The sequence below is a fragment of the Cuculus canorus genome, chromosome 8 (genome assembly GCF_017976375.1).
Source record: "Cuculus canorus isolate bCucCan1 chromosome 8, bCucCan1.pri, whole genome shotgun sequence".
Taxonomy (NCBI): domain Eukaryota; kingdom Metazoa; phylum Chordata; class Aves; order Cuculiformes; family Cuculidae; genus Cuculus; species Cuculus canorus.
Window position 1 is genome coordinate 34,429,671 of NC_071408.1, and position 19,167 is coordinate 34,448,837.

Here is a 19,167-nt window from a genome sequence, read left to right on the forward strand (position 1 = left end):
CAAGCACCGTTAGCAAGATGTGCAATTACCCTGTTTGAAATCTCTCTTTCAAGCTTATCAGACTGCAGATGCACCAGGAGTCCCTGGCCGGCCTCTGTGTGCCACAGGTGGGTGGAGATAAACACCATGGCTCACGGCTTTCTTGTACTGAGGACACCTTCCCTACTGCCCCTGCCCCCCTGTCATAGAATAACAGAATCATTAGGTTGGAAAAGACCTTAGACATCATCAACTCCAGCCGTTCCTGTCCACTACTAAATGATGTCCCCAAGCACCTCATCTACCATCTTTTAAACCCCTCCCATGATGGTGACTCCACCATCTCCCTGGGAAAGGGAAGGCTGTGAAGGCTGCCCTGATCAGCCCTCACACAAAGGGACATTTTAGTTTGGTTTTGTCCTACAGAAGTGAATTTCAGCCTTCAGGGCATCATATAAAGGTGTTAAATCCGATCCTCAGCTACACGAAGACAGCTTTGTACAGAACTAAAATAAAAAGGATTTTTTAAATTGGGCTCCAGGAACGAGGCCCCTTTCACACTTGTTCAAGTTGGCAAAATATTTTGCTGCACTGTGAACATGAAACCTCCCAGAAGCACAGCTGGGGCAGCCGTGGTGTCAGTGTCATCAGAGATTATGCTGTGTCCTCTGGCTGCCGTGAGCACTTCACCTCCTTTAGTCCATGTACCTGACGCCAGTCACCACCCATTATTCACAATAAACATAAGAGCACCCTTTTGGAGTAATGAGACAGAAATAACAGGAATCAGGGCATCCAAACAGCAGGCCAGACGTGTGGCAAGCCAGGAGCAGGGCTGTACCACTGCAGGCTGTCCCTGCTGAGCACCAGCCTGGCTTGGAGTCCACATGTGGGAGCCAGCTCTCAGCAAGGGCATCTACCATCAGCTCCCACAGAGACCCCCCTAACAGCATCTGGGGTGAGAGACCACCACGAGGGACCTGATTCTCCCGTCAGCACTCGTGCCCTTGAGGATCTTTACAGATAATTCCCACTGGATATTCACCGAGCTCCCACCACGCAGCTGCTGGGAAAGGGAGCAGGCAAAGGGTGATGTTTACAAAGGAGACTCTCACTGCCAGCAACAGACACCCGCACTGTAACACAAGCTACACATCCAGTCATGCTGCTTAACAGCAGCATTTCCCCTGATAAGGGTGAACAGCAGCAGAACCCAACCCAGCCGGCACCATTGCCCTGGTGTTACTCTCTACTGTAAGGGATCCTCAGGATCCAACACGCTGGCTGAGTTGAGAAGCATCTCCCCTCACATCTGTGTTTTGCAGAGAGCTCCTTGGCTCTCCAGCTGCTATCGAGATCTAAAACACCAGCAAAGAGAATGAGGCCCTTAATCTTGCTCGAGCATCAGTACAAAGGCTGTGGCAGCCTTCTCCAATCATACAGAGGCAGAAAAAAATTGCTCAAACTTGAGATTTCAGCAACCGAACATGCAGGGAAAGAAAACGGACATCCAAATGGCAAGTGGAAAGAGCCACAGTTAAAAACCAAACCACAGTATGCTCAAAAGAGAGAAGTAACAGTCAAACATCTTGCTCTCTGAAATTACCTGGTGCCTAGCAGTTTGAGGCACTTCACACTTCAGCAAGCACATGCTCCTCCGTGGCCTCGGTCTGCCTGCAGACCCACCGTGAGTGGCATGAGGGGTTTCAGACAGAGAAAGTTAGAATTTAGGCAAGAGTGTGAGATGACAGAGCTCACCTCGCTTACATAAAACCCCTTCCTCCAGTACATGCAACCACTCTTTTCCATCCCTGCAAGGGTCTGTGACGCAACTCGGGCTGGGGAAACCTGGACGGAAACACCCGCTGGAACATCACCCCCCTCACCCGGGATGAAGGGAGAGGAGGCAAACGGCCTTGCCACCCTGCAAGAGCCAGGCACAGCTCGGCAAGCAGGGAGAGAGCGAGTGAGGCGACCTGGGACACAGTGCTGGTGTGCAAAACACCTCAGCCGTGGTGGAAATATCACACAGGAAGGGGATTCTTCTCAAGGGCCACTAATGTTAAATTAAGCTACTGAAAACACAAATAATTCCAAAACCAACTGCCAGCAGACACAGAGTACGCAGCAGAGCTCAGCAAAGGTCAGGCCCTGTGGCACAAAGCCTGGCACAAACACACAGAAGCTCCAGCTCTTCGCTTGCCGAGCTGAGGCACCGGCGCCTGACTCGCGCCTGCTGCTACTCAGCGTGAGCAAGAGCATCCCAGTCCTGCGAGGCTGAGCTGCCCACCCACCAGGGCTGCGACATAAGGGATGTCTACACTTGCAACTTTGAGCTGAAAGAGGGGAGATTTAAATGAGATATTAGGAAGAATTTTTTTTGCTGTGCGGGTGGGGAGGCCCTGGCCCAGGGTGCCCAGAGCAGTGGGGGCTGCCCCATCCCTGGAGGGGTTCCAGGCCAGGTTGGATGGGGCTCGGAGCCCCTGATCCAGTGGGAGGTGTCCCTGCCCATGGCAGGGGTGGGACTGGATGGGCTTTGAAGTTCCCTCCAACGCAAACCATTCCACGAGTCTATGAACTGTCCCTCCTCGGCAGCTCAGAGAGTCAGAACAGCTGTGTAAGAGGATCGAGACCTTTTCTCACCTATTCCCTTTGTGGGAGCTGTCTCCACACCTGTCTGCATTGCTGTGTTTCAGAAACGCAAAAAGCAGCAGTAGAGGCACAACTGTCAGTCTGTGAAACTGGGAATTTAGCAGGTGTTACAGATAACATAAGATCCCTTGGCTTAAATCAGGGTAAATTAATCGCTAGAAGCAGTCACTGCAAGCAATTTAGGCCAAGTAAATATCTAACCTCTTCTGGCTGATCACTTAAAGAAATACAATTCATCTCTTGTAGCTCTTCATTGCAGGACTGAAACTTTCCTGTATGAAACACTGACAACATCCATTTTGCTTCTTGCCTTGTCAGGCAAGTGTACCCTCTTGAACCCTAGGAGTCCAGCTTCCTGTCTCTTGCACCGATACCTCTTTTAGCCCTATGAACCTGCGTGTTATCAGTGGATTTGGGAATGTATTATTCACGGGAAAAATAAAAAAAAAAAAAAAAAAAAAAGGAAGCATAAACTGCCTGTTGTCACAGAGGGCTGCAATTTCCTTTCAATGGCAGCTGGCTACACTAAATCCATGGAACGTAGTGGCCATTTCAAACCCGTGCTGCGCTGCCTCTGCCAGTGCACCGGGCTGCCCAGCCACCTCCATCCCACACACCAAGGAGTGAGCTGCCAGCGGGACGAGCCGGCAGCTGAGGTGCCTTCCAGGCTGCGTGTGCCGCTTCATCCGGCACTGCTGCAGCCGCTTCTGCCAGCGCCTCGGCGAGCCGGGGTGGATGTGCCTGCACGCAGGGGTACCCAGCTGGGTGGGAGAGCACACGCATGCCAGAAAGCTTGCTGGATAGTATTAAAAGAAAGAAATAATTTCATCAGTTGTCACATTATGTTCCTTCTAGGTTTGTCCTGTTCAGTAATCTTTTGTCATCTGTACTGAAAACAAAAAATCCAGACGGGAAGCATCGTGTTGGAACAAACACACAAATGTGATTTGCTTTCATCTTATTTGAAAGATTTATCACATGCTCCAGGTCAGTCCGCTAGGCAGCACTATTCCAACAAGGCGTGGCCAGCATCTTTGTAATGTACGAAACATTTTCTTCCTAATCGATGTGCTCCGTGTTCACAGCCCACGTGTTGTGTACATTACAAACAGGTGCAAGAGAGGACGTTTTCTGAGATTCGTGTATTGGGGTGTTTTTCTTTTTTCTTTTTTCTCCAGTAGGGAGTCAAAGACACAACAGATACCCATACTCAATACATATTCTGACACATCTGCAGCTTTAGATGTGTAAATATGTTTTCAAATCTGGTTCCGTAACTTTAAATGCCTTCTAATGCATTACAGACATTTACATGCCATAAATCTATTTAGATTGCTTTATAACTCAGAAGAAAAAAGTACTGGAAACTACAACTATCCTACTAACAACTGAAAAAAAAAAAAGAATAATTACCCTTCTCAGAGGCCATATCCACGGGAGGTGAGAACAGAGAGCAAAGCTGTGGCTTGGCAATGGAGCGGTGTCTAGGGTTCAGCAGGGAAAAACCTCTGGAATTCCAGCTCTGAGCAGGCATCTCGTAGGGTCCCTGCTAGAGAAGCGCTTCAGTGACTTACATGCATATTTCAGTGCTTTTCTAAATCAGAATTCCCTCAAAGGGCTGTATGCTGAGCTGTATTTCACCATGAAGTTTAGAATAAGACCCAAATCATAACTAAAGGCAAAAGCCATTCCTGATGTGAACTGGGGTTATGCTGGAGATGAATTAGACACAAATGACCCATTTGATTTTTCTTTCTTACAGAAGGAAAATGCAGAGACTTGAGGAGCGCTTTTTTGTCAGCGTGCCACAGCAGCACAGCTTGTAAAGAAGTTTGCACAAGTCTCACAGTCTTTCACCCAGGACTTCTTCTCAAAACCTCTTCCTCCCTTCCCCTATCAACTGCACCAAGAGTTTTGCTGGAGGAAGGAGCAAGACCCAGAAGAGCCGCTCTCTCCCTCGTGTCGCAATATCCAATCTGAGTGCTACTATCAGCTTTTGGAAACTGACTGGAGCAAACACAGCTGATGCTTGCATATTTTAATTTTAAACATCTCCACTCCACATAAGGATGGAACCTAATAAGTTGCTTTGTTTCTGCCTCATGAATTAATCCAGCCTGCTAACTGATTTGGATAAAGCATTTTGATTCCAACTAAGAAGTTTATTTTCTGGGCAGGTAAAACAACTTTTTGAGGCAAATTAACAAGTTTGTTAGCTTGCCAGGAGAAGTATTTTTATAATAACTGCATGAAATAGACTTTTTTTGGTTTTAATCTGCTTGTTCCACCCATGTCTTTTAAATCAATCAGATAAATTCACCTTGTTTTTCAATGCCCTGAATCCTGATAGCCCTGCACACTTGATAGGTAATTTAATCATTGTTGGTGTGGATGAACACAAGCTCAAATTAGCTCCTGAAAGGCTTGGTCGGCCTGTGGATAGCACTTTTATGTGGGAACTGAGCTTCACCAACTGGTTAGCTAGAGGTGTCATTAAAAATTTACAGAAAGAAACAAAGGTGTGCTCCAGTGTCTCTCCTTACCCTTTCTACTGTTACTCTGGCAGACAAAAGGTATGGAACCTGCTTCATGAATAATGAGTCATGTAATATGCAGAATGCATTTTTAATGCACACAGTAATAACACCAAGAGAGATATTTCCAATCTTCGGGCTTGCACCACAGCCTCTCAGTAGCCTGTTCTGATTCTCCCCAGATAGATCTCTTTCTCCTCCTCTCCATTTCGAATTCCCCACCTTAAAGCCATGACTTTTCCCCAGAGGTAGCCACGTTTCACCCAAACCGGCACTGAGCCGATGCTTAGCGCAAGAGGACTGGCGAGGCAGGGTGCACCGTCCTACACACCCCCGGTCATTCTGAAGTGGTTCTGGCCCGAGCAGCAACTCAGTGCCAGGGTACCAAAAGTACATCAGCAAGCTGTAAGACGCTCTAGGGCAAAACACGCTTAAAGCAACAAAACCACCTGCAGAGTTCCCTCCCTTGAAGGGCAGCCATGCCACCCAGGCTGAGTCCATGTGCGGAGCCTCCTGCCCCATCAGCGCTGCCTCCCGCAGCCACCCAGCCCGCACCACACTCGACCCACACCCTTGTCCCATCTAAAAATGAGACCCTCAGGACGCAGGTGGACACTGCTGTTGCAGTTTTAAAGGTAAATGCCAGTAACTGAGCTTGCTGGAGGAAGGCAGGGAGGCTGTGCCTGGCAGGAGGGCCCTCCTGAGGGCAGCGGGGCTGAGACCAGCTGCCAAAGCTTTGCTTCCCTGTGCCCAGTACCCCCAGGAGCACTCACTCCATCTGCAGCAGCAGCTTTCCTGCCACATGATCACCCAGCATCATCTCAAGCCTACCTGTGCTGCCCATTGAGCCTCTCCTTGGAGCTGCTCCTGTGCTGGGCAGGGCTCAGGGCATCACCAGGATTTCCTCGTTACCCCTTAGTTTCTTACACTTATCCTCTGCTTCAATCAACCCAGCATAATGGGCCTAATGTGGTCCTCAGAGCACCTGTGCCTGCCATGGTGCTTGTGCTGCATCCTCCCACTCTGCCCGCTGTGATCATGTGCCATTTTCCCATGTAATAAAAACCCTGGCTGCAAAGCCTCAGAGTGGGTGACCACTTGTGGAAGAGAGGAGATACGTGGCAGCACCGAGGGCAGCCCTGTGGGGAAGGGGCTGCCGCTGGAGCTACCAGAGGGAGCGGGAAGCTGAACCGTGGGGGAACCTGGGTGGCCCCATGGCAGGACGCTGCAAGGGGGCCACCGGCTTACTGGTTCTGTCTAGAACAAAAGCACAAAGCTGGAACCGAGAGTATAAATCCACGTGGTAGCACAAGGTTACACTTACACAAAAAAGCACACATTGTCATGCTGTTCCCTGACGGTAAAAGGGTGAGAGACCCCTTCATCATCCTCTTTTGTGTGGGCTGTGACTGCCAGCTGGACCAAGCCCTGCTCCCAGGGCAGGCAGGCAAGAGGCAGTTCTGAGAGTCCCCACAGGCTGCAGTACAAACGAGGCACCCGCTGCTCAGCTGTCCCTGCACACTCCTGGGCACAGACATTTAATCTTGCACAAGAACACTTAGGTTCCTCCTGCGCTACGTGGGAACTTCTGGCAATGTGCATTTCCAAAGAGACACTTAAACCTACTGTTGCCCCTCTTAAACTCTCCTGTGTGACAGTTCTAACCCCAGCATAACCCAACCTTCAAAGTGTGAAGCGTTTACCTGAAATCAGTGGGAGTCAGACAAGTAAATACATCAATGTTCTTTAATCACCAGAGCCCTTTTGCCACTTCTGCTGTGCCTGCATTCCCTTCTCGAATGCCACATCCCTGACCATGACTGTGGTGTATCTTCGTAACCGTTGACATTCCAAATGTGCTGAAAATAAAAATCACTCGGACAATCCTCAATACTTTATTAACTTAAAACATTGTTCCAATAAATATGTACCAATAAACATAAGACACACGATAAAATCTAAATAAGGACATTTACAAACCTCTCAACAAAGTAAAAACAGCATTGTTTTAACCAAGGTACATGCAGGGTCATTTAAGGCAAGTTCAGTCAATTATACTTTTATAACAATTCCTGCCCACCTCAGCTGTGTTTCCCTTTAAAAAATAAAAAAAAAAAAAACCAAAAACAAATATACAAATTATGCTACGGAGTAGCTGTTTTCCAGTTATCTGAACAAGCCCAGAGTGCAGAAGCCAGAAATGGTTCTGGACAGAAAGTCTGTGCCTCCCCGGAGCTCCAGCCCTCCTCAGCCAGGATCTCTTGTTGGGTGGGTTTCTAGTCATAAGGCATCAAGTCTGTGCTTCAGCTTTCCCACCCATGTGCCACAACCTTCCTTCTCCCCAGGAGGCACAGCAAGCACCCCCATCCCTCCAAGAGTCAAGCACACAGCCAAGCCTTGCACAGGCAGCGATGGGAGAACAAGGGTCCCTCTATGACTGCTAACACAGCTCCCAATTTGCACCAGAACACAGGAGAGCAGGATCTGATCCAAGCTGGTACCGCTGCTTAAAACCAGCAAGATGTCAAACTGCACAGTTCGGTCCTGATCCTCCAGGCTTTCCTGACAGGAATCCTAGAGGGAAGCCCATCAGCACTGAGACCAAACCCATGTGTGCTCCCACCCCATGTGCCAATGGCTCCATCACTGCCCCGTAAGCACTGTTGCACCCACAATCTCTGCGAGGTGATTCAAGCTACTGCAAACTCCACGGGAGTCATCTTGGCCATGGGAGAAATATTTTCCAGCTTACAGATATTTGGTAGCTTATCCATCTTTGGAGTACTAGGCTTCATATTTAAAAGGCTTATCTTCCAGTGTTATTTCAGAAACAGAGAGGGGAAGAGAAAGAGAGAAACCCCAGCCTTTAGTTCCCGCTTTCACGGTTATTCAGGCTGCACTCCCAATGCACAGCCCTGCCCTCTCCTTTCCTCTCCGAGCTCCTGGTCAGAAAGGCATCCCAGGGTCTGTGTTCGGGGCAGAGCTCGGGTCCAGCGGGGAAGCCAAGGGAGTCTGTTCTCATAGTGTTGTAGGTACTTTCCATAACGTGGCAGGGGCTCATTTCAGGCCATGCTGTGTCTCCCGGTGTCTCCGTAAATCCACTTTCCGTTGGAAGCCTTTGCCACACAGATCACAGCCAAACGGCTTGAAGCCCGTGTGCTTCCGGCTGTGTGTGATGAGGTTGGAGCTCTGGCTGAAGGCTTTTCCACACACCTGGCACTTGTGAGGTTTCTCACCTGCAAGCAGAAGGCAAGAGGGAGAGAGGGTGTGAAAGAGGCAGCTCAGTCAGGACCTGAGCGAACAGGAAACACACACTGGGCCCTAGAGCTAATCAAAGCGATTCTTGTGCAGAGACCAGAGAAGTCATTCTTGTAACAAACGTGCAGTTGGGAGCCCCAGAGCATCAGCTGAGCAGGCCAGGACTCGGCTGCATCTCCCCCTGCCCAGGATGGTCCTGGGAGCTGCCTGCAGCACACAGCGCTTTCAGGGCATCACAGCTTGTGAATACACTTGGCCGCATGGGCTCTGGGTGATCGAAACCAGCTTTGTGTCCTAGAGACATGAGGAGCTCCTGGGAAGACCTCCAGTTGGTGCTGAATGCCTGACACCAGTTATTATAGCACCACCATGAGAACAGGGGGAGTAGACAGGTTGCTGTGCCAAACCCAGAGAGACGGGGTCTGACCCCAAGGGAGGCATGAGGGCCCGCGAGTGGGCAAATAATGCAACTAGGAATAAATTCAGAACTTCTCCGACAGAGGAGTCGGTGGCAATGGTGGCAAAACTCCACGGGCCTGCATGGGAGCAGGATCTCAGTGCATTTTCATCGCGTTTATTATCAAATAACGGATAAATGGGAACCCAACCACAAAACCAAGCCTGATTTTCAGAGTGGCTTTGCACCTGCAGAGCTCACTGACTTCAGCTGGAGCAACAAAGGAAACAAGCACGTTTGAAGATCCGATTCTTAGAAACATAAAATAAAACAAAATGTGCTGGAGGCTCAGTTCACAAGGGTATGCTGCAGATGATAGGGATCCCTTGTTCAGTTAAGGACCTGGATTAGAGTAGCAGGTTAAAGGCCCGGGCACAGTTTCTGATCTTAAAACAAAATAATGGGTTTGACTGATATAGATTTTGGCTGAAATTCCACTTAATCAAGACTCGTGAAAAAGTCACTATGGAAATATTTTGTGTTACTTCCTAAATAGTTCACTCTCATCCAGCAAGCATCTGGTGAAGAGTCTTTGTAAGTAACATTTATTGTTCACTGCTTGTCATCTAGAAGAGTCACAACCAAGCAACGCTACACACCGTGCCATCTTTCCACATATTTGCCATTTTTAGGCTTCACCATAGGTATCTGCTAGTGGTCACTCTCAGGAAACAGGATTTTGTTCATTTGAACCTTGTATTTGGCCAGTACAGCCGTTATTTTCTGCCTACAAATGCTTCCGTATCTCACACACCATTCATTTCCCTCTTCTTACAGTGAATGGTGCAGGTCTGAAAGGGAAGACGTTCTGTTGAAGATTTCTGATAAGCCTGCGTTCTCACTGAATTACATGTTTAAAACTATTTCCTTTAGTGATTCACCTGCACTTTATTAGTGTCCCTGTTCATTACTAGCAGTGAAACTTGAGAACTCTGCACCTCTCCTTCCACTCTGTATCAAACTACAGTCATTTCTCAGAAAGTCCGAGTGGAAGCACAGACAATCTCTGAGCAAATATTTAGACTAAAAGTTGGACCCTAGGCCCTCCAGCTTAGTGTTTGATCTAGAGGAGGAGACTCCCGTTGTTCCTACTATAAATTGGTAGATCCTGCAAAAAGAAATGCTGCAAACAAATTCACCTGTCACTTTCCAGGGACTCAGTCATAAATCAAGGCTACGTGAATACCTTACTCTACAAATCATCTTACACAAAAGCCCTTTGAATAAATGTCTGTGGATCCTATTAAGGGAACACTGATTGGATTGCGAGGATTTGGGTTATTTTGCAGCTGCTGTTGATGAAACCACATTCAAATCACCCTCCTTTGCACGAGCAGAGCTCAGATGGGATGAATGGCAGCAGGGCACTGAGAAGCATGGGGAGGTGCATGTCCTCCTCGGGCTGAGGAGGAAGGGACTGCTGCAGAGACCTCTTTGGAGAGGTATTTGCCCTCACAGTTGGGGCTGAACACTGTGTGTTCAGCAGCTGCAGGGCTGACCTGTGTGAATGAAGGTGTGTTTCTTCATATCAGATTTCTGGTGGAACCGCTTCCCACAGTACTGGCACGGATAGGGCCGGGTGTCCGAGTGGATGAGCAGGTGGGTGGACAGAGTAGAGGATCTCTTAAAACTCTTGCCACAAATCTTACAATCAAAGCTGCGTTCCTGCAGAAAAAGGAGGCCAAACTTTACACACAGGTTACACCACACCAACCATCGCACCAGCAGCAAACTGCCTGGCAGTGCATCCATGCTGCCCCTTCTGCCTTAGGAAGCGCTTCACTTCTCTAGAGAGCTGGACTGGCCAGCCATCTCACAAAAATGGAATTGAGCAGTTCTAGCTGTGGGCAGGAGGGGCCAGGTGGGAGCAGCCCTGACAGAGTGGGCAGAGTCCACCTGCATGTTTCAATGGGGCCCAAGACACGATCACCCCGCTGGGAAGCCCGGCAGCTGCAGCGCGGCTCAGAGGCCGCCTCCCCACTGTACACAGGAGAGGAGGCGCTGAGGTCTGCTCGCTTTCCTGGGAAATCTCTGTGCGGGCTGGTTTCTGCTGGCAGCGTAATAACCAATGGTTTATTTGTAGTTCCATTAAAATTCAAGTGAAAGGCACCTATAGTACCTGGGGAAAACAGCTTTTTGGTTTACTGCTTCAACAGATGAACATAAATGCATTAAGACTTGCTGCCTCTCTCCTCTATGCCCCACACTCCTCTCCATCACTTTCTTCCACCATAAATCACCTCTTCTTTCCACCCTTTAACTACCGACACACCTTCCCCTCATCCTCCTATGCTTTCACACAACCACCTTAGTTTATTTGGCTTTTAATGTGCCCCCTCCCCCTGAAATGCTGTGCCCTCTGTGGACACAACAGACAGTGCTGCCCTTTTCACCACTATTCAATGGTTGATGAGCTATTTCCCCTCACTGTGCTCTGCTGTTGCACACTCATGAACTTGTAAATGAAACGGTTAGCAAAAAAAACCACTGCTATAACTCTATCCTCCAAAAGCCACTCTGAAGAATGGAGATTTGCCAGGTCAAGTGGGTGGGTGAAGGGGAAATATGGCACAATATCAGCAGGTGGAAAATGTTACAAGTCCTCCTACCAAACTTAACTACCATATTCTTCTGGTGTATGACTCAGAGCATGCTGAGACGGGTGAAGTCTCTGCTCTATACCTGACTGGTCATTCAGATGTTCCCTGCACAGACACCATGACTACAAACAAGGGAAGACTCCCTTCTTTGTGAGCTGCATGGGAAGACAGCACAGTGAGTCGCTTTAGCTGTTAAAAGAAGTCACATTCACATTACAACTTCTAGCTCCAAGAATGAGAATTTATTATATATCATCTGTTACTTCTAGGGAGCTAAAAGTGCCCATTGCTTAACACAGATGCACATGAGGTCTAGGGAATGGAAACAAAGCCTGTGCTCTTTCACCTGTTGATTTGCTCCTCTGCTCACTAGCTGCCCACCTTTTCCTCTGCCTGCCGCAGCATCCTTCACCCACACTGCCCAAGCAGCCCCGCCACGTACTCCTCCTGCCCTCAGTGAGATGCCCACCCACTGCCCGGTGACCGCCCTCACGCAGCCGGCCCTCGGACCTCCATCCCCCACGCTCACCTGCGAGTGCACAGCCTTGTGCTGCTCCAGGCTGACGGCGTGGCCAAAGGTCTTGCCACACATGTCACAGGCAAAAGGCCTCGTGCCACTGTGTGAGCGGCGCACGTGTACCTCAAGGCCATGTGGCGTGGAGAAGACCTGATGGGAGAGAGCACACAGGGTCAAGCTTGCCGGGGGGTGGGGCTGGGGAAGAGCCAGGACCTGAGTGGGAGAAAGGGATCCCTACCTTGCTGCACTTGACACACTTGTAAGAGCCAGTGCTGATGAGCAGCGGGCGGCACAAGAGGTCGGATTCTACCTTGATGCCCCCTGGCCCCTTCTCTTGCTGCAGCCCAGACTGTGTCTCAGCATAGAGTCCAGGTGCTGCTGCTGGCGGCCGCTCAAACAGTCCTGTGCCTGTGGCGCCGAAGTCACCATAAAGTCCAAGGGAGGAACTACACTCCGCACCATAGAGCGCTGGCTCGGAGCCCCGCTCGCAGAAGAGCCCAAGGGCTGAGGTTCGCTCCAGCGTCGGGCAGGGTCTGTAGCTTTGCACAAGGTGTCTCAGCTCGGAGCCACCCAAACTGTTCCACACGTACGGCTTGAAGGGCACTGAGAAGGGGGGTGCTTCATCTAGGGACGGGCACACAGATCGCTCCGAGGCTGTGGAAACACAAGGGCTGGGAATTAGCACGCTCCACAGTGCAGCCACTGCCACAGCACTGAACTGTCTCAGTACTCGGACTTGTGCCCAGAGCCAGACCCCTGTACCACACAGCAAGGCTGCCCTTTCATCTCTAGTGGGAATGTATTGTATACTGCACAGCAGGGTCCAGGCACTTCACACTACCTGCTCATCTGCTGTCCCAGCCAAATTATTTAAAGGAGACATTAATTTTGTCCTCTTCTATTTCTAGGTGCCCAGGTGTGTACACACCTATCTGACTGTTGAGACACTAAACAACCCAGCCTGCAACTTCCTTTGGTTTTATCTCAGAAACGTTTTATCTACTGTGTCCCAAGATGGGCATCAAAGCTGACAGTCCATGTTTCAACTCTGACGTAGATCCCATGTATCCATATAGTGAATGTGACATTACGCACATGCCAGAAGAAGCAAGGGTACTGAGATTTACCTGTACCACAAAACCAAAAACTCCTCATTACGCAATTTAATGCCCAAATCTAGTCGCTCAATTTCATGCCACAACTATATTGCAGCAAAACTGAAATAAAGACCAGCTGCTGAGGTCCTTGAGTGTCATGCCTCACATTTTCAGAAAAAAAATAAGCTAAAATCAGTCCTCATCTGAAATAAAATCATGGTTGCTTGAGATTGCTCTGTGCTTCTCCAAGAAAAGAAACTGAGTCCACCTAAAACACAGAGCTTTGGAAAAACCATCAGTGTAGGTCACATTAAAAATTGAAGACACAAAAAGATTTTCCTAGCAGTGGTAATCAAAGCAATTTTCCACCAGGACAAGCTCAGGTGGCTTCAGCTGGTTCTAACGGGCTCGCCTTTGGCAGTAGCATCTGACCAAGGCACCACAGGATGAATCACACCTGGGGGCCCACAGCAGAGTCTGATGCAACAGCAGAGCCTTTGAGATCAGCATCTGAAGGCACAAACACTTAGGGAGCCTCGCCTAGAGGAAAGCACAGCCGGGCAGGGAACAGGAGGTACCAAACCCCAACTGCGTCTGCCAGAGATGCTGAGCAGTGCTCAAGGTGAGCTGCTTTCACTCTTCATCACAACAGGCAGCAGCACTGGGAGAAGAGAATGTGTCCACTGGACAAACGTTCCGGTGAACCGAGGAAAAGATGACCCCATTAACTGCTGAAGTGCCGGTGCCCTCACAGAGATATTAGCACCCCTCACAACTTGTGCTTCCAGAACAACCTCCCTTATCCAAAAACCTGTCCATCCATAATAGTTCTCTTGCTTTTTTCTTGTTCCTGTCAGCTTCACAACTTCCATGGCTTTCTCAGCTGTCAGCAAATCAAGATAACCTGGCGTGGGCTAGGGAAGGAAGGCATGATGTTAGGCTACCCCTTTGGACAGGCAGATAGTCACTAGAGGTTACACAAAGGAGTGGGAAACGAGGTGAAAACTGAGCTTTGAATGACTTTACTGTTTCCTCTCTTTTACATAATTTCAGATGTTAACAGTCTCAAATTCTTCCACTGAAATTAGCAGTCTTCTGGTTGGAAATACATATGCACGTACCAACTGGGACTTCTGAACAGAGCGATGAAATCAAATTAGCCGACATGGTGCTGAGCATGATTTTTCCTGTTCTGCACTGACTGAGAAGTTGTGGTCAGCGTCACAGCATCTCTCTTGTGTCTTTGCAACCAGTTTCAGTGTTGCCATCTCTCACGATTTTATCGCAAGATTCAAAACTATCTCAAAGCCCCAGCTCTTGAAACTGCATGATTTCATCAGGCCCTCAATTTTCCTTTTGTTTGCTTGTTCTTGTTTTAACTTTTCTTTTTCCTCTCAAAGTCAATTTCTAGCCCAGCCTGCAAAGAAAAGCCCGAAAACATAAACCCTCGATATTTCAGCACTAGAACTGAACATCCATAAGGTATTACTTACAATCTTGATTTCTAATCCAGTCCATTGAGTGAGAGGAGAGGGAAGGCTGACCTGATTTTTGAGCCGTTGGAATTGGCAACGCAGGACACAGTAAACACTGCACCACAGATCAGTTTGCGTGCAATATTCCTTTCACCACCTCACACACTTTGGAGACCTCTCAAGCACAGGTGTAGGGGAGCCAGCCAGGCTGTACTCAGCTATACGCCCTATGTAAGGCAAGCTCAAAGCATCCAAGCACTGTACCCAGCGTCAAGGCCACCTGCAAACCCTGCTCAGCCACACGACAGGGCTCTCCTGCATCTGCCTCTCCCGCGCTCTGCAGCATCTAGGCCTCCTCGGGGTGAGCAGAGGGTGAGGCAGATCCTCCCTCCTCTTACTGGCAGTTCTGTGCAGCCTCTACGCAGACCACTCCTGAGAGAAAAAAACATTAATGCTCTTTTTTTGAAGGTAAGGCAAATTTAATCTGAAATGTTTGGGAACAGATAGATCTGCACAGCAAAAAAAGATTGAAGTGTCCTCCTCCACAGAGCACAAAACACCACGATCACGGCACAACCGCTCTGTACCCAGTATAAAGCCTCCCTCCAGGACTGCAGCACGGACAGGAGACACCAATATACTGTTGCACCGGGCTATGGGGCACCTTCTGCATATGCAAACGCATGCGATTACAGACACAGGTAGAAAGTGAGGCTAAACAACAAAGTGATTTGCACTGATGGAGTCAACAACATCTCAGAGCTTAAAAGGCATTGTGTCTGTCTGCGCCCGCCCGGGTCGGCAGCACAGCGCTCGAAGACAAACCTGAAATCTGTTTTCCACCGCGCGCTGAAGCGCAGCCCGCAGCCACCTTCACCTCTGGGGATGAGGGAGGGAGCGCAGCCCCCGCGGCACCTGCCCCGCGCAGCGCTGACAGCGGCCGCTGCGCACCTGCCCGCCCGCCCCAGCTCGGACGCCGCGCTCCACCCCGGCACGAGCACCACCGCCTCGGCCTCCCCCGGCGCGCCTGGGCGCCAATTCCAGCTCCGAAGCCGCTGGAGGGCAGAGGGGCTGCGGACAGCCCTAAGAAGCCCGACTAATCCTGCCCTCATCCTTAACGGCACAGCACCTCTCAGTGCTTTAATAACGCTCTTCCCGTGCAGTACCCGAGCCCTTCGCCCCCCGCCCCTCCCGCCCCGGCAAGATCTGGGGATGCCACCCCCGTTCCGCGGGCCCCGGGCTGGGAGCCGAGGGATCCCGCGGCGGGGGGGAACGAGGGGGGAGGAGGAAGAGGCAGAGCAGACCCGGTAAATAGCTGCACACGTGTCTTTTAGACACCTCGTAAAAACGGGCTGTTTCCCACTCGGAAACTGTAACTATTTGGGGAAGGAGGAGCGGGACAGATTCGTTAGAACAAGAACACACGTTGCTACGCTTGGTGCAGAAATATTAGCAAAAGGGAGGCTGAGGCACCGCCCGCCCCGGCTGACACCGTCCCGCGGGGGGCGGCGGGGACACCGGGCAGCGCCGCGGGAGCCTCGGAGCCCTGAACGGGGGAGAAGCCTTAGAAATGCAAGCCCACGGGATTACAATTGTCGTTACACCCCTATCCAGGCGAAGTAGGAAAATCGAAGGGGAAACGGGCCCGAGTATTCGTTTGCTGGCGTCTGCTGCCAGTCGGTAAAGCTGAGACAATTTTTCCTTTGCTAAGACAAAAATTGCTCTTTTTTCCAGTTGTCGCTTTTTGCTTGAGGCAATGAAAAGCGGGTTTTATTTATACGTATTTTCGTTATAAGATGACACCACCGTATATTTAAACGAGATAAGTGTTAGCGCCAGGCTGGGGACAGCATCTCCCACTGCTCCGACCACATCAAAGCCTGGACGAGGAGCCAGAGACAGCGCTGCAGCCATAAGTGTGAGTTTCCTGGATTTGGGGTGTTTAAATCTGACCGTCATTATTTTCATCTGGGTTTCACGAATGCGTTTTTAGAAAAGCAAAACAACAAAAAGAGGGGGGGGGTGGGGGAGGAAGATGTCCTTTTTATAGGCGAGAGGCAAGAATTAACCTGAAAGAGAGTTGGGGAGAACGCCTGGCAGGTGGATCGAAACACAAAGCCTCAGTGCAGGTACAGGCACAGTCCGGGAGAAACTGTCACTGTCCCAAAAAACACCTCCGGTCCAGACAGCAGGACCCTGCGGGAAAACGCCGGGACCTTGAAATACATAAACCGTTTGGCTCTAGCAACTGATCAGAAACAAATCGGCGCGTTACAGCTTTCCTACAGCCGGGCTGGGAAGGCAGCCCAGGGGAGAGACCCGAAACGAGTGGAAGGAGTAGATTGGACCGGGAAAAGGCAAATCTGCTCCTCGTCCTCGCTGTCGGCGGGGCGCAGCCCCGAGCGCTGCCCGGTGCCGGCGCGGACCCTGCCCCGAGCGCTGCCCGGTACCGGCGCGGACGCAGCCCCGAGCGCTGCCCGGTGCCGGCGCGGACCCTGCCCCGAGCGCTGCCCGGTGCCGGCGCGGACCCTGCCCCGAGCGCTGCCCGGTGCCGGCGCGGACCCTGCCCCGAGCGCTGCCCGGTGCCGGCGCGGACCCTGCCCCGAGCGCTGCCCCGAGCGCTGCCCGGTGCCGGCACGGACCCACCTGGCGAGACGGAGGGTGAGGGCGGTCTCCAGCAGTCCTCGGGCTCGGACTCGCGGCCGCAGACGCTGCCCTCGCAGCTGGGCGCCGACTCGGAGGCGCCGTCGGCGGCCTCGGTGAGGGGCGGCCCCGGGGAGAGGCGCCCCGGGGGCTGCGGGACGGGCAGGACGGCGCGGCGCAACCCCGCGCCCTCGGGGATCCTCGTGTCTGCGGGGAGAAGGCGGCGAGGGTGGGTCAGTGCGGGGCGGCCACTCGCGGGGGGCGCGGGGCGGCGGGCACCGGTCCTACCTGCGCAGATCTGGGCGAGCAGGGTCTCCAGCCGCAGGCTGCAGTCCTGGTCGGCGGAGCGCGGCTGGTGGTAGCTGTGCGCCTTCTTGCTCTTGACGAGGAAGGACCTCGGCATGGTGGGTGCTGCCGCGGCCGCGCTCCCTCTGCCAGCGGCGGCCGCGTCACCCGCGAGCGGCCCGCGGGGCAGGAGGGCCTGGGGGAGGCACCGTCACACCGGGGCGACGCCCGGGAGGGGCCGGGGGCGGCCCCGCTCGCCTCGCCCCCGCCCCAGTACCGCACGTGGGAGCGGGGACGTCCGCCTGGAGGGGGGGAGGGAGGGACGCCGGCCCGACGGCGGGAGGCGTCTGCCCGGGGGAGGGGGGATGTCCGCCCGACGGCGACTCCCTGAACCGGGCATCGCCGGCCGGAGGAGCGGGGAATGCGGCAGCGGCCGCGCCGCGAGCGGGGCAGGAGCGAAGCGCACCCCGAAGGGCTCCTCGGTCCCCGGGGCGATAGGAGAGCCGTCGCAAACCCGACAGCCTGAACCCGCGGGGCTCACCCATCCGCCGCGAATAACGCGGCGACGGACAGCGGAATCCGTCCTGCGGCTGCGGGCACCGAAGGGGGCGGGGGGACGCCTCGGGGGGACGGGGCTGCGGGGCTCTGGCCGGGTTAGCGGCGCTGCCCGAGCCTGCTCCTCGGGGGTTCGCTCGAGCTAAAACAATGAGTTTAAACCACGTCTCTTTCGTCCTTCGGGGGTGCTTTGTTTTTTTCCTTCCCCCATGTCTGTGGCGTCGGGTTTGCGAACGGGGAAAGGAGGGGAGAGTGCCGGCCCCGCCAGCGGCGGCCCTGGCTGTGCGGGAGGCACCGGCAGCTCCCGTCCCGCAGCACATCCCCGAGCCCAGCCCAGCCCAGCCCAGCCGCCTCGGCGCCGCCCCAGGGCGGAGCGGGACGGGGCAAAGCGGGGCCGCAACCCACCTGCCCGGCACCCCCCAAACCCCCGACTGGGGCGGGAGGGGAAGGAGAAAGGAGAGGGAGAAGGGGGAAAAGGGGAGGGAGGAGAAAGAGAGGAAGAAGAAGGGAGAGGAGAGGAGAGGAGAGGAGAGGAGAGGAGAGGAGAGGAGAGGAGAGGAGAGGAGAGGAGAGGAGAGGAGTGAGGAGAAGGAAAGGAGGGGGAGGAGACGTGAGGAAACGTGAGGAGAAGAGGGGAAGGGGCGCTGGCAGCCGGGCGGCCGCTGCCCACGCCCAGCGAGCGCTTACCCATTCGGAGGTGAAGGGAGCTGGTCTGCAGGAGGGGTTTGCGCCTAGTTTGTGTGACTTTAAATTTAGCCTCCCTTTAAGGAGCAATGGTGCTTGAGTTAGCTTTTTTTCTCTTTTCTGTCTCTCTCAACTCCTTCAGAGCTCGGCCCCCTAAACCACAGATTCCACTTCCTGAGCGTTAGGAGCTTCTGCAACAACAACAAAAAAATTGCTTAAAAAAAAAAAAGCTAAAGCCTCACAAGTCGGCACTGTTCCCCCCCCCCGTCTCTCATTTTCCTCAAATGAAAACCTCTTACCGTATTCCACCTCCCGGGCCCCGCTGCAGTGACACCGAGGTGTCATTCTGGAGCCGGGCGTTTCATTTCTCTCGGGGCTCTGCTCTAGAAATTACACACTTCTATCTGAACTATTCTTGGATCCCCTTCGAC

The 19,167-nt window shown here is 52.3% G+C and overlaps 1 protein-coding gene across 1 annotated transcript; it reads right to left on the reverse strand.

Annotated features, from left to right (window-relative positions):
- Window positions 1-7,087: 7,087 nt before the first annotated feature.
- Window positions 7,088-19,167, reverse strand: GFI1 (growth factor independent 1 transcriptional repressor). Its single transcript, XM_054072528.1, has 8 exons — window positions 19,036-19,167; window positions 18,740-18,927; window positions 17,501-17,693; window positions 17,216-17,419; window positions 12,236-12,651; window positions 12,010-12,147; window positions 10,380-10,545; window positions 7,088-8,401 (listed from the first exon to the last, which is right to left on the reverse strand). Exons 3-8 carry the CDS (start codon window positions 17,613-17,615, stop codon window positions 8,223-8,225), a joined length of 1,218 nt encoding a protein of 405 aa, XP_053928503.1. The 5' UTR covers window positions 17,616-17,693; window positions 18,740-18,927; window positions 19,036-19,167; the 3' UTR covers window positions 7,088-8,222.

What these genes read in the sequence shown, in the direction of transcription:
- GFI1 (XM_054072528.1), bottom strand. Translation starts at nt 17,615, where the DNA reads ATGCCGAGGTCCTTCCTCGTCAAGAGCAAGAAGGCGCACAGCTACCAC. An exon ending in GCTCGCCCAGATCTGCGCAG is followed by an intron (nt 17,420 to 17,500) that starts GTAGGACCGGTG and finishes TTCTCCCCGCAG; the next exon opens with ACACGAGGATCCCCGAGGGC. An exon ending in AGTGTGTCAAGTGCAGCAAG is followed by an intron (nt 12,148 to 12,235) that starts GTAGGGATCCCT and finishes CTCTCCCATCAG; the next exon opens with GTCTTCTCCACGCCACATGG.